The sequence below is a fragment of the Diachasma alloeum genome, unplaced genomic scaffold (genome assembly GCF_001412515.2).
Source record: "Diachasma alloeum isolate Michigan unplaced genomic scaffold, Dall2.0 Dall_scaffold_78908, whole genome shotgun sequence".
Classification (NCBI taxonomy): domain Eukaryota; kingdom Metazoa; phylum Arthropoda; class Insecta; order Hymenoptera; family Braconidae; genus Diachasma; species Diachasma alloeum.
This window is the reverse complement of record NW_021683643.1, coordinates 80,283-92,884: the sequence shown is the minus strand read 5'-3', so window position 1 is coordinate 92,884 and position 12,602 is coordinate 80,283. Positions and strand designations below refer to the sequence as shown.

The window sequence follows — 12,602 nt, the reverse complement described above, 5'->3', positions numbered from 1 at the left end:
TATCGGTATGCATCCACTGGAAGTGGGTGTTATGTGGCTCACCATAGCCCATACCTTAAGGCATAAGCGTCAGTCAGCGTTCGCGCACTGACGACAGCGGTTCGAACTCGAATGCTCCTGTAGCTGTTAGTTATTCTTAACTTTCATTCTCGATTGCGATTGCGACCCTCACCGCACCAAATATATAGTTGCATTCAAAAGAAAACGCAACTCAACTGCATTCAGTACTTTTAGAAATCCCAGCGGATAGTTTTAGTCACTCAGCGGAGGATATTCAGTTTTCCTTACAACAATTACAGTAAAACGTGAGTAGCGAAGTTTTTATTATCAGAACCGTCCAATAGGCACAATTGGGCACTTGTGAATTTGATGAATTGGTGAAAATTATTGTCAGTGGGTGCAGGGTTCATCTATGGTGGATGAAGTCTGAGATACTGCGCACTATTCATCATCCCTATTGAAAAGAGGATAACAACGAATACACTGAGAAAAAAAATTTACTTTTGCCAAGTGTAATTGCTAATCACAAGAAAATTTACAAATGTCTTATGCCGATATTTGTATACATTTACTTGTGCCAAGTAAATATGCTTGGCAAGAGCATTTTTTTTTCTCAGTGTAGGAACATTTGAGGAGCGAAACATCAATTTTTCAATTTCGAGTGAATAATTCACGCTTTTATCAATCGTAATGAGCGCGGCTTCTCGTGCGCGTCCATTGATCGATATAAAGACATTACGAAACAGTTGCAAACTTCTAATAGTGCCAACTATACCCTTTTTAATGAATGGAAGAATTGGGGCGATAAATTGACTCGACTGGAATCGCCGGGAATTGACGAGTTTTTATAGCACTGGAGTATTTTAGTGTTTTTTTTCTTGTTTCAGATAGAAAACTAGTCAATTATGGTGAATGCATACGACGGTGTGCTGATTCTCGCGGACGTGTGTCTGCTGTTTGTCAAAATATTCTTCAGTATTTTGGAGAGTACGTACCGGCTGTTCGTGCCGGTGGAGGAGAAGAGTGTTGCTGGAGAAATAGTTCTGGTACGAATTTAGATGTTTTCTGGGGCTAAAGTTGGGCACCGGGGAGTTTCATCTTCAATTTGAAGATATTTTTTTTTCTTGTTCAATTACTCATTGATGTGGAATTTCAAGAGATTTTGGTGCTGTGGAAATTCAAATTTTTTGTCGACGAGATGAAATTAGTAACGAAGTGGTAAAAGGGTTTAAGTCGACTTATCTCCCAGTTGAGTTTTTGAGGAATATTTCCGAATTTAAGGAAGATAGCGAAATTTTCTTAATTACATTTGTTGTAGCACTCAATCGGCTCCACAAAAAAGATTATAACAAAAATTGCTATCTCCCTTACATTCCGAGATATTGATTGAAAACTGGTCAATAGTCAAAATTTACTTATACCGTTTTACCACTTCGCTACTGAAATTATTTCAAAGTTATAGAATTTTCATTCAAAATTCATATGAAAGTCATCATTAAAACTGAAATTTGAACGTTTGTTGAGTACGGGAAAGCCTAATGATCTCAATTTTTCATCGTAAACCACAGAAATTCGTTTATCAAATAAAATTATGAGATACGACTCTAGTTTCAACCATTTTCAATCATCAAATTTGTCAATTAAATTGCTCGAAAAAAAATTGAAAAAAATCATGAATATCCAGCGCTATTTTAATTACATTTTGTAAAGAATTATCTTTTTTTTAAACATTCATTGTTTATTAATAAATCATGAAAATTGTTTAAACGTTCGAAAACCTCATTTTTTAAGGCGTGAAATCGATTTCTGGTGAAACTCTGAATATGAATAAATTTATTACGATTCCGAACAAATGATTTTTATGGTAGAAAATTTATTGTTTATAAACTATTTATAGAAAATGCTCGTAACTTTGAAAAATTGAAATTTTTAAATGATTTCTTCAATCTTCCTCCAAAAGTAAACTTTCTAATCTCTTTCAGATTTTTAAAATGTTTTCTAACGCTTCAATAAATTCATTGTAAAATATGCGGAAAGTTGGGGTCCAATGGGGCTCAAATGACAGCTCCGATATTCGACTACAAAAGTAGAAAAGCATTTCACAAGAGAAAAAATAGCCAAAGTACTTGAATATCCTTAGCCCATGCTTCCTTTCGCGGTTCCCCACCTTTCAACGTTTTGTACTGGTGTACGTGCGCCACCGTGCTTCTCTTATGGCGCACCAATACCCGGACAAACCCCCCACTCCTCTCACACCGAGACGATTCGCGACATTCGTGAAGCAACGAGTTAAAGATACTTCTGCATTATAACATCATAATGCAAACGTTTCCAATTGCCCATAACTGATTGATTTTTCATTATTTATCAGAATAAAAAACAATCACGCAAAACCCCAATTCCATCTTAACACTAGTCCAAAATCTTGAAACTCGATATGCAAATGTCACTCAAAGTTCAAGGAATTTCGAGTGTTTTAGAAGGACGAGTGAAGATTTTATTGCCGAACCGGCGTTTTGCAAATATTGTGAATGCAAGAATTACAGAATTATTTTGACACCTTTGTTGTACCTATCGCTCACCTTAACGGGTAACAGAAGGCCATCGTTTTCTCGAATATTTTGAACAAATTTCCTGCTCAAAATGATTAATATTTTTTCAACCCAAAGCACCTCCTGGAGATTAATGTGCTTCGATTTTTTAAAATATCGATAACTTTCAGCAGGAAATTTGTTCGAAAATTTGGAAAATTAAGAGTTACCCCTTAAGCGGAAACGGAACCCCTGTCTGTATGAACTTTTAGAATACTCTTTTCTCCTGCAATTATTTTTCTTTTCATCCCTGAAACTACTTCATTAGTTCAACAATGCAATGATGAAGTCGATAAAGTAGTTTCATAGATAAAAATTAATAATTGTAGGAGAAAACAGAATTCTAGAATTTGATATAGACAAAGGCAGTCCGTCAGGTCACCCCTTAACGAAAAATTTTCTGTCTCGTTCAGACCCAAACATATGTAGTAGAAACTAAAATTCAAGTTGAATTGCCTCATATTATTTTGCATCATCGGTGATAAAACCCATTGAAATTCCACAGTAAAACCACTGTTGCATAATCGGCATTCCCCTTATCCAAACTTGTAGAACCTGCAGTCCCTCTCAACGTGCACAACTACAATGAGTCATTAATAGCACTAATATTATGTTAATCCGTCGGTCCACGTGCATCGTAAAATTCATGAATAAGAAAAAACTTAACCGATGGAATTATAATTAATAAGCGTATGTATCCTCGTTTTTTATGAATGTATTCCGTCTATGCAGATTACCGGCGCTGGTCACGGAATTGGACGTGAATTGGCATTGAAATATGCATCTCTGGGTGGTACTGTAGTGTGCTGGGATCTCGATCCCCAGGGGAACAGAGAAACCGTTGACGAAGTCATGAAGCTTGGTGCTACTAAGGCGCATGCATATAAGTACGTAAAATAATGCGTCATAATTATCTCCAGAAATTTCTCGCAGTTTGATATCGCGTTTGCAGAGGACATCGAAGATGTTTATCATTTTCTGGGAAGACATGCTTTTACGTTCGAAAAAAATGCAAAAATATATGAAATTTTGTTGTCGAATGACTAGTGAAAAATAACGGCAGCAGCTTTGAAAAAATAAAATTAACATATTGTTTGTCATGCATGGGCCCTTATGGAATTCATGCTAAAAATGATAAATCAACTATTGAAAACTCTAAACGTAAAAAAAAACTGGGGAATGAAAACTAAATGTCTAAAGTTCAGCAGTTCAATTCAACTCAAAATTTTCGTGAGTGCTTGCGGTTTGAGATGAAATTACTCGGCCCAAATTTTCAAATTTTTTTGTTTGATTTTTTTCATGACAAGAGAAGCAAAATACAGCGGAAATTTTTTGAAAATTCATGTTGACTAATTCCTATAAAAAATGCCTCAATAGAAAAAATCGTGCAAAAAGATCAAATTCCATTGATTTTTGTAGACAATAATTTCTGTTGGAAGTTATCTATAAAAAATGCGCAGTAAAGCTGCAAAATTCTTCAATTCGCTAGGTTTTTCTGCAAATTATTTGTGGGTGGAGCATAGCGTTTGTTAATTAATGTTTTCGATTTCATTACCTCAGTTATTAGATGCAATTCGCGAGCAATTTGTCATTTAAAAAATATTTATGCATGCAGATGTGACGTAACGAATCGCGAAGAGGTATTCAAAGTAGCCGAAAGAGTAAAAGCAGAAGTTGGAAATGTCACGATTCTCGTGAACAATGCAGGTATAATGCCCTGCCAACCATTTATGGATCACACACCCGAAGTAATACAGAAGCTATTCGATGTAAACGTGATGGCGCACTTCTGGGTAAAACAAATAACAAACTTTCACTAGTTTTATTTTGTCTCACCAGACTAAATGCCCATGAGTTCATTCAACTTTCCATTGTACATTGATTCACAAACAGATGCTGCAAGCATTTCTGCCCACGATGATCACCAATAATCACGGTCACGTCGTGGCCTTGTCCTCAATAGCTGGCATCGTTGGCCTCACGAATGTGGTCCCCTATTGCGCCAGCAAATTTGCTGTTAGAGGTCAGCTGCATTCATTTACTCTTAATGGCTAGACATTTAATATATCAAGTTTGATGTTCAACACTCCATTGGTCGCGTCGTAAGCGCCGCGCTGCACCAGCATAAATCGACACGATAAATTTGATAAATTTATCAATTCGAAATGATAAATTTGAAAGATCTAGGAATAATCTGAATAAAATCAAGAGTGTATACTTGAAGAGTGATCGTATACTTGAAGAAGTCCCGCGAGATCTTCATGTGCAATGTTACCCTTAATTAAATATTCAAGCTCAAAGTTGCCATGTTTTTCTAAACGCCTTATCACGGTACACGGTCCAGAGTTTCGGAATAAAAATTTGAAAATCTAACAACTTAGGATATTTTTCGCGGATATTTTCATTGATAGGGCTTCTAGACACTTCAAAATGAGATGTAAATTTTTTTTAAATTTTTCTGGGGCTTCACTGCAGTGTAATTTAAAAAATCGGAAAATGTGCGGCGCGGCGCTCATAGCGCGACCAACAGAGTCCAATCCTCGATCGCTCGCGCTCGACCGCCAGTCTCCATCCGCCGCACGGTTAGCGCAGCGCCGCTGGGTCAAACCGAGCGCGCATTTGCCACGTGGGCGCTTACCGCTATGTACGGATTTCAAGTGCGGCAGTGAATGTAGCAACACTGGCGCTCGAGGGGTCGACAGCGACTCACTCGCATGAGGCGGCGCGGCGCCGCTTTTCTGTCAGTTTGACGTTTCTTTTCTTTTTTTTTAGCTAAACAAATTTGCCGAGAAACAAACGGCTAACTCCAACGGTTAATAACAGGATTGAACTAGGAACTCTAATTTTTTCAGAATTTTTAAGTATCGACGAACGTGCTAAAATATAAAAAGATGAAAACGGGCGGCGCCGCGCTCATTAAGCGAGTGATCGAGGGTTAAGGGTGTCACGTGTATCCTCGAAAAATAACATTTTACAGTATTCACTAAAGATTTTTTTATCAATAGGATCATAAAGATGGTGAACATTGATGACGATTTCAAAATTCTAGATCTTATATCGAGAAATTAAATAAACAAAATGAGCCTTATATACTGAAAGAAAAATTTGTTCTACCGAAAAACTATATGTTCCACGTGAGAATATTTGATGGAAAGAAATTTAATATCTTTCACAAAAATTAAATTTTTGTCGTGATAATCAGAAATATCCCTAGAAGAATTTGAATTGTTGTCATCAGGAGAAAATTGGTCGACAGTCCTTCACAAAAGCTTACATTTTCACACTTGGAAGCTGAGACCGATTTCATTATTAAAGTAGCTATTTTCATAAACTTTACAATATGAATTTTTAATCCTGGAAATTTTTAAAGATCATTTTTCAGATTTTTTCTCAAATCTAAACATAACAAAAGCGCACATCAACTCCCTATTGATGAACAAATGAATACAGAATGATAAAGAATAATATGTACTGTCGGACTGAGGAGATTGTAGCCCTGAGTGTCAGAGGTGGGCGACAAGGATTGTAGTGGGGATTGGGAAAAGTGGTGGTAAATTTGAGGATCACGATCTCCCGAGTTCAACAATATAAATCACTCGCCAATTGTGCGCGCACGAAGCGCGCTCTTTTCCTAGTGTCAGGAAAAAATATAATGATTGTACGACAATCATTTGATCTGCGAGAACACCAAAGATTTATACCATAGAAAGAATACATTTACGAGGAAGGAATATTTGTTCCCCAAAAAAATTGTCCCCTCTAAATTATTTAGTTTTGCCAAAAACACTGTTTTCGGCAAGAAAATTGTAGTTTCCTCTTGGAATTACCATTTGTGCCATGGAAATTATAAGTGTTTATTCGACAAAGATATACACCACTCAATAACATTCACTTAATAAAACTGGAGTCTTATATAATTCTCTGCAGAACGGGTGTATTTACCTGCAAGACAAAATGTCTCGCGAGAACAATTACTACTGCGAAAGTTATCGTGTTTTGGTGGAAACTTTCTTTTTTGTCTACAAGTAAATTGATTCACCACGACAAAAGATCTCTTTAGGGGAACGTATAATTCTTCGGCAGAACTAATTTTTTCTCTCAGAATTGATTAATCCATTTTTCTCTACTAGTAAAGGAGAAGAGATTTTTTTTTATTTTTACCAAACACAATTGACACACTTCAAGGGAATTGTTTTTATAGGTCTGATGGAGGCCCTCACTGATGAAATTAAGAATACGACGGGGAGTCGAGGATCCAACATCAGATTCACTACTATTTATCCTTATATGGTCGATACTGGATTGTGTAAAAAACCAAAGATTAGGTAATGACTATGTGAAATTTCAGTTTTTGATAAAAATTTCGTAGTCATTGATAGAATGACGATTATTCATATAAACTTTTTCATCACGCTGTGACGAAAAGTGAACTTTTCGGCACGCTCCGCGTGCCTAAAAGTCCAATTTCCGCCACATTGTGATGAAAAATATTGTTCGTAACTCGTGAAAAAATGTTTTTTACCTCGTGGGATTATATCACTAGCCTTCGGCTCGTGATATAAACCTCCCACTCGCCAAAAAACACTTTTTTGCACTCGTTACGAAATATACTATTTTTTCATTTCTAAGGAGTCAAATGAGAAATGAACATTTGGATGAATAGAATATTCCCTATCTAGGGGGGGAAAATAAAGGAGTTGTGTTCACGTGCAGAATAAGCACGTGAGTAAAGGTCCTTTATTTTATCTCCCGTGGCGGAAATTTTTTACGGGTGGATATAAAAATGTGATGAAAAAAAGAGACATTTTTTAAATTTAAAGATACATAATATCCACTATTTTCCATCGAACTTTTGTTTATAATTCTATCCAGTGAAACAATTTTATGCCACAACCCAGTTTGAATTTGAATCTGTGACGATAAGAATGCATGAAAATTATAAAAATCCAAGTCCATCGCGAATTTTCAACTTTGAAGAATTTATTACGATAAAATGAGAACTGCGGTGGTTTCACAAACGGTTTATCAACAATTGTTGAATCATCCAGATTTCCAAGTTTGATGGCCCTCGTTCCACCGAAGGAAGCTGCGGCGCAGATTGTGACCGCCCAGAGGCGAAATTACGCGGAGGCATCGATTCCACGACATTGGCTGACGGTTAATACGACTTTCAGGTAAATCACTCTTATTATTAGCCTTTAGTTATTGAGAGGAATGCATGAGCTCTTAAAGAACTTTACCATTGGTAAACAATTAGTGTATTATTTTCATGCGTTCGATGCTTTAAGGATATCCAAGTATCTTTTATAGTTTGGTACAGACGCCACTATAGATTCAACCATCTTCAATCATCAAATTTGTCAATGAAATTGGGTGAGAAAAATTTGAAAAAAATCGTGAATATTCAGCGCCATTCAAATTATATTGCGCACAGAATTATCATTTTTTTGAACATTCGTTGTTTATAAATAAATAATTGAAATTGGTTCAACTTGAATATGAATAAATTTGTTTCAATTCCGAACAAATGATTTTTACGATGGAAAATTGATTGTTTAGATAGTATATTTCAGGGTGAGTGCTGTGGGGTTTTTTACTCGCGTGGAGTTGACGTCGAATATTTAACTATGCAAATGCATAGTTTTGTTACACGTCCATTTATTTTTTATTCTTCAATTCTTGTCTGACTTCTTCCAGAATTCTGCAGTTATCCCTATTTTTAAAATTTTCGGGACTATAAAACCATTCAATAGAGAATTACCATAGCTATTTTCAGGCCAGGAAAGTCGAGGGAATGCCTAGATTGTGAGATGTCATGTTCCTTCTTTATTATGCGCAACCCCAAAATAATCATGATAACTCCGTTCCTCCCGAATATTTCACAACATGAAATTAAATTGAACAATGCGAAGCCCAGCCCCGTCAGCCCCAAGATTACAATCTCGTTAACTCATGTGTCATCCATTTTTCTGTTTCATCAGGAATTTCCCTGAGAAAGTTTGGAGCCTCATCAAAACATTTTTGGACAGCGGCCTTGAAGCCCACACATAAAACATCTTACAGTAAAAAATTATTCATGCAAAAATTTCTCGTCCACACACGATAAAAAAAAATTCGTCGTTTATGAATAACCCTGTGAGCAATGGAAGGATTGTGATTCCCAAATTTGTATGCAAGAGGGTAGATATTGCGCATACATATCTTCTTGCTCACCGAATGTTGAGTATTCAAGTGTGCCTTGTTGTAAATAAATAAACCACATTAAAAATGTACGTAGCTTGAAGTGCCTGCACAAACATGTAAGATTTTTATTAAGAGAGCGTTGAGGTACATCTGTTGAATTTTCTTATTTTTTAATAATATTATAAAATTTATTGTATCAAAAAATATATAAATTTAGATGATGTAAACGCAACAAACCACTCCGGAAGTTAATTTTCACCCATGAAATTCCCCAATACAATAACTAAAACCAAATTATCAGAGGCTACATGTTGCTGGTGTTTTTCTTCAGTCGTAAGTCCTCATATCCACTGAATCCTATTTTGATGCCAGCAGTCTGGCAGCCAAATGTGATGGCTGATTGCAGGGCTGATTGATCTATGAACGCAGTTTTGCTGCACTGGAGACTCTCGATGTTTTGGTTTCTCGTTACTCCCCCATCTGATTGATTCACTTGATCACAAATGTCGGATTTATTTTCCCTCTTTTCACTCCGAAGTTTAATGTTATTTAAATAGTGAATAGTTGCTGCCACGAATGTATCCCCAGCTCCCAGAGTGTCAACGATTTTTGTAGGAGGAAAAGCTGGAGACTGAACGATAGTGCCATCACGAGTTCTTGCCATGGCTCCTCTGTCGCCCCAGGCACAAACTATTGTAGCACTAGGAAAATAGAATAGAAAAATGTTAACAATAATGTTGGGAAGATTTGGGAAGAGTACTATTTACCCAGATTTGATATCTTGAGCGATACTTCGAATGGCTTCGCTCATGTTGTCATGCCCTCGACTGCGAGCAAAGTCCTTGGAGACGAACGCAACGTCAGCGTAAGGTAGGAGATCTAGCAATTCTGAATTCATTTTTTCTAGCTCAACACTGATTGTCACGGGGGAACGGTCTGATTCTCCCTCCTTCAGGGAATCGTTGTAAGTCTCTACGTGTTGCATCATCGTTAGGACTCTCGGTATATTCCTACCCTGGGAACATTGATTTTGTTGTTGTTGATGATCCCAGATCACTGATTCATTTTAACTAACTAATTTAATTTTAAATGAACGTTATTTGGATCAAATAAACCATTTACGATTGCAATAAAGGATTTATTTGGAATGAATGATATTCATTTCATATGATCACAACATTTCCATTCAAGCAAAGACGGTTTATTAATTCTCAATGAAAATGGTATTGAAATGAATAGAAAGAAAATTAAGAAAAACTTTCATTTTATTTTAATGCGTCATTTCTCTGTGTGAAGACTTTACTTATTCAATTGCTCATTCCTTAGAAAATGTCCATAACTCAGGGGCATATTCATCAATTAAGTTCAGTTTAGACTCATTACGAAAACTTTAACTGTCTGTGTGAGAAAAAAAATGATATATTTCATCCAAAAATTTAATGAAAGATCAGATTCTCAAAAAGTTGAACATTCCTCGCTTATCCCACTCCCCCTTATGATTCATAGTCATGAAATTTTTAATTTTTTAATTGCACCCATTGAAATTTTGCCATTCAAATAGTGGAACTAATGAAATTTTCCACCAATACCTCAAAATTAATCCAGCTATAATCCTCCAAATTCAGTTTCTCAAAGTCCTCCAGCGTCAACTCCGGAAAATTAGGGTTGTAATGCACAATAGTACGTGATCCAGAGTTAGAGCAAAGAATAACTGTAGACGTGGGGCACCCAATGCCCTGGACCCTGGGGCAATGTGAGAAATCAATTCCATGCTTGCGCATATCATCCTGCAGAAAGTGAAATTGATAGTCATTCCCCAGTACTCCGAAAAATTCAGTTGAGCTGCCCAATAGAGATAGAACAGTGCAGTTATTCGCTGAGTTACCACCGAGTTGCCACCTGTAGTCCGAACACCTGTCAAAACAATCAAAAAATTGTGAATGTGAAACTGAATTCTCCAGAGCTCCAACATCTTGGAGTTTCCTCATTTTACCTGGTGTCAGAGTCCTCAACAGGAAAAGTGTTCACTGTCTGCACAATGTCGAGACAAGTCAGTCCAACACAGAGAATTTTTGGTTTATTCACTTCAGGTGGAGGTGATCCACCGACGATTCTCTCGTAGAAGCTCGAAATCATAGCTCTAATCTTAATTGGACCCACTCTGGCCTCTTGATGACCACCAGATACTGACACGTATGGAAAAAATTAGTAGAAAAACGTAGCGCTTTATCTAAAAAAATTACATTGAATTTCTATTGAAATTCCATTTGTTTTTTGGGCAAATTTTATTACAGTTGAAAGGCCCGGCGTTTTTAAATAGATATTGAAAACAAATATCTGTAATATCTGTAATATTTATTTATTTATAGAAAATGTCGACAGATGTTGATTTTTCTGTGTAACTTATCCTGTTGGGATTTTTTTCTACGATAAAAAGCATTTTCCCACTTTTTTTTCTTTGATTTTATTACGAGAAAAATAAAAATTTATGGCCTTTTTTCTATCAAATATCTTTTAACAAAATGACACGGTAAAATTGCACAATTTTTTGTAGAAATGGAGCAAAAAACGAATACCATTTTTTGATCGAATTCTAATAAAACTTCGAGAGAATTCCTATAGAGTTCCAATAAAAATTTAAGAGAATTTCTTAGCGAAATTGCTCGATTTTTCTATTAAATGATTTCATCCATGGAACGTTCACTATCACCTCAGCTGTTTACAAACGAATGAAAAAAAACAACAAACGAATCCACAGCTGACACTGTTTATATTCTATGTGAATATAAACAGTACAGTACAACGGTACATACGTCTAGTTTGCAGACAAAATGCTCGAGTTATTATCACTTGACATTCATGCGTAGAATTATCCAATCATCGACGTTTTTTATCACGATATCCTGGCCTTTCACCGTTCATTATCACCACGATACTTCGCGCGAGCCACATCACCCCATTTTACGATAACCAGTGAGAACTTTTTCTCCGAATAGGGGAGGAAAACATTTCGGAGCAGAATAGCTGTAGTCGCTGCGTTGTAAACTCTCACGCACCAATGGGAATTGTCCCCTCCCCTTTCTGTTTTTGAATGCAATTCAAACGTTGATTGATTTTTTTGTGAATGATGATCATTCTATTCTCCAAATCAATATCCGTTAATTATTCGATGAATCCAGAAAAACAGTTCTTTTGCATTAAACAAATTTTATTTGGATCAAATAAACCATTTATTCGATTTTGATTGAAGATTTATTAGGAACGGATGGAAATATAGTTAAAACATTTTCATTGAAGTAAATGCAGTTTATTAATTTCCAACTAAAATTTCGAAATGAATAGAACAATTTTGAACGAAGAGTTTTATTCGATGCAACTGGGTTATAAAGTTTACTGTTTATGTAAAAAAATTCTTACATTTCATAGAAAAATTTAAGGCGCCAATAGAAGTGGTTTGTTTTTTTTGCATTTTGCATGTAGAAAAAAAATGGTTTCGTGTAAAAATCGCAAAAAAATAAGTTTTTACCCTTCTACTAGCCTCAAGTATGTTTGTGTGTTTCCGAGGGGGTTGCTAACATTTTATGGGATTGGGGGAGTCCCTAGAAACATACTCCAGTAGGAGTTGTATGATTTTTTTGGATATTTCATATTCAAAAACTTTTTTTTTCACCTGGATCAAGGGTCAGATCTTGGATTTTTCGAGGAGGAAAGTTAACTTTCGGCAAAATAGAATTTTTTCGCCAACTGAAGGTTGATTCTGCATCTGCTAACGATTCTGATGCCAATGAAACACTTGGAGGCCCCAGAAATGCAGAAATAAAAAATGTT

At 36.0% G+C, this 12,602-nt stretch overlaps 2 protein-coding genes across 6 annotated transcripts; one reads left to right on the top strand and one right to left on the bottom strand.

Annotated features, from left to right (window-relative positions):
* The first annotated feature begins 82 nt into the window (after positions 1 to 82).
* Positions 83 to 9,013, top strand: LOC107047923 (short-chain dehydrogenase/reductase family 16C member 6). 2 transcript variants are annotated; one of them, XM_015270848.2, is made up of 8 exons: positions 83 to 305; positions 892 to 1,046; positions 3,324 to 3,478; positions 4,207 to 4,384; positions 4,485 to 4,614; positions 6,793 to 6,916; positions 7,640 to 7,765; positions 8,573 to 9,013. In XM_015270848.2, the coding sequence occupies exons 2-8, from the start codon at positions 906 to 908 to the stop codon at positions 8,640 to 8,642; spliced, it is 924 nt and encodes a 307-aa protein (XP_015126334.1). In that variant the 5' UTR covers positions 83 to 305; positions 892 to 905; the 3' UTR covers positions 8,643 to 9,013. The 2 variants fall into 2 exon arrangements, with proteins under 2 accessions (XP_015126334.1, XP_015126333.1); XM_015270847.2 differs by having other exon boundaries at positions 888 to 1,046.
* On the bottom strand, positions 8,866 to 11,795 carry LOC107047921 (ketohexokinase). 4 transcript variants are annotated; one of them, XM_015270843.1, is made up of 5 exons: positions 11,588 to 11,795; positions 10,768 to 11,004; positions 10,364 to 10,688; positions 9,542 to 9,789; positions 8,866 to 9,475 (listed from the first exon to the last, which is right to left on the bottom strand). In XM_015270843.1, exons 2-5 carry the CDS (start codon positions 10,908 to 10,910, stop codon positions 9,079 to 9,081), a joined length of 1,113 nt encoding a protein of 370 aa, XP_015126329.1. In that variant the 5' UTR covers positions 10,911 to 11,004; positions 11,588 to 11,795; the 3' UTR covers positions 8,866 to 9,078. The 4 variants fall into 4 exon arrangements, with proteins under 4 accessions (XP_015126329.1, XP_015126330.1, XP_015126331.1 ...); XM_015270844.1 differs by having other exon boundaries at positions 10,768 to 10,960; XM_015270845.1 differs by lacking the exon at positions 11,588 to 11,795 and adding an exon at positions 11,351 to 11,579.
* Positions 11,796 to 12,602: the final 807 nt, after the last annotated feature.

Coding starts and splice junctions, on each gene's coding strand:
- LOC107047923 (XM_015270848.2), top strand. CDS start 906: ATGGTGAATGCATACGACGGTGTGCTGATTCTCGCGGACGTGTGTCTG. Junction 4,385..4,484: donor ACGTGATGGCGCACTTCTGG/GTAAAACAAATA, acceptor ATTCACAAACAG/ATGCTGCAAGCATTTCTGCC. Junction 6,917..7,639: donor TGTAAAAAACCAAAGATTAG/GTAATGACTATG, acceptor TGAATCATCCAG/ATTTCCAAGTTTGATGGCCC.
- LOC107047921 (XM_015270843.1), bottom strand. CDS start 10,910: ATGATTTCGAGCTTCTACGAGAGAATCGTCGGTGGATCACCTCCACCT. Junction 10,689..10,767: donor GTTGAGGACTCTGACACCAG/GTAAAATGAGGA, acceptor TTGTTTTGACAG/GTGTTCGGACTACAGGTGGC. Junction 9,790..10,363: donor ATAGCTGGATTAATTTTGAG/GTATTGGTGGAA, acceptor CAATGTTCCCAG/GGTAGGAATATACCGAGAGT.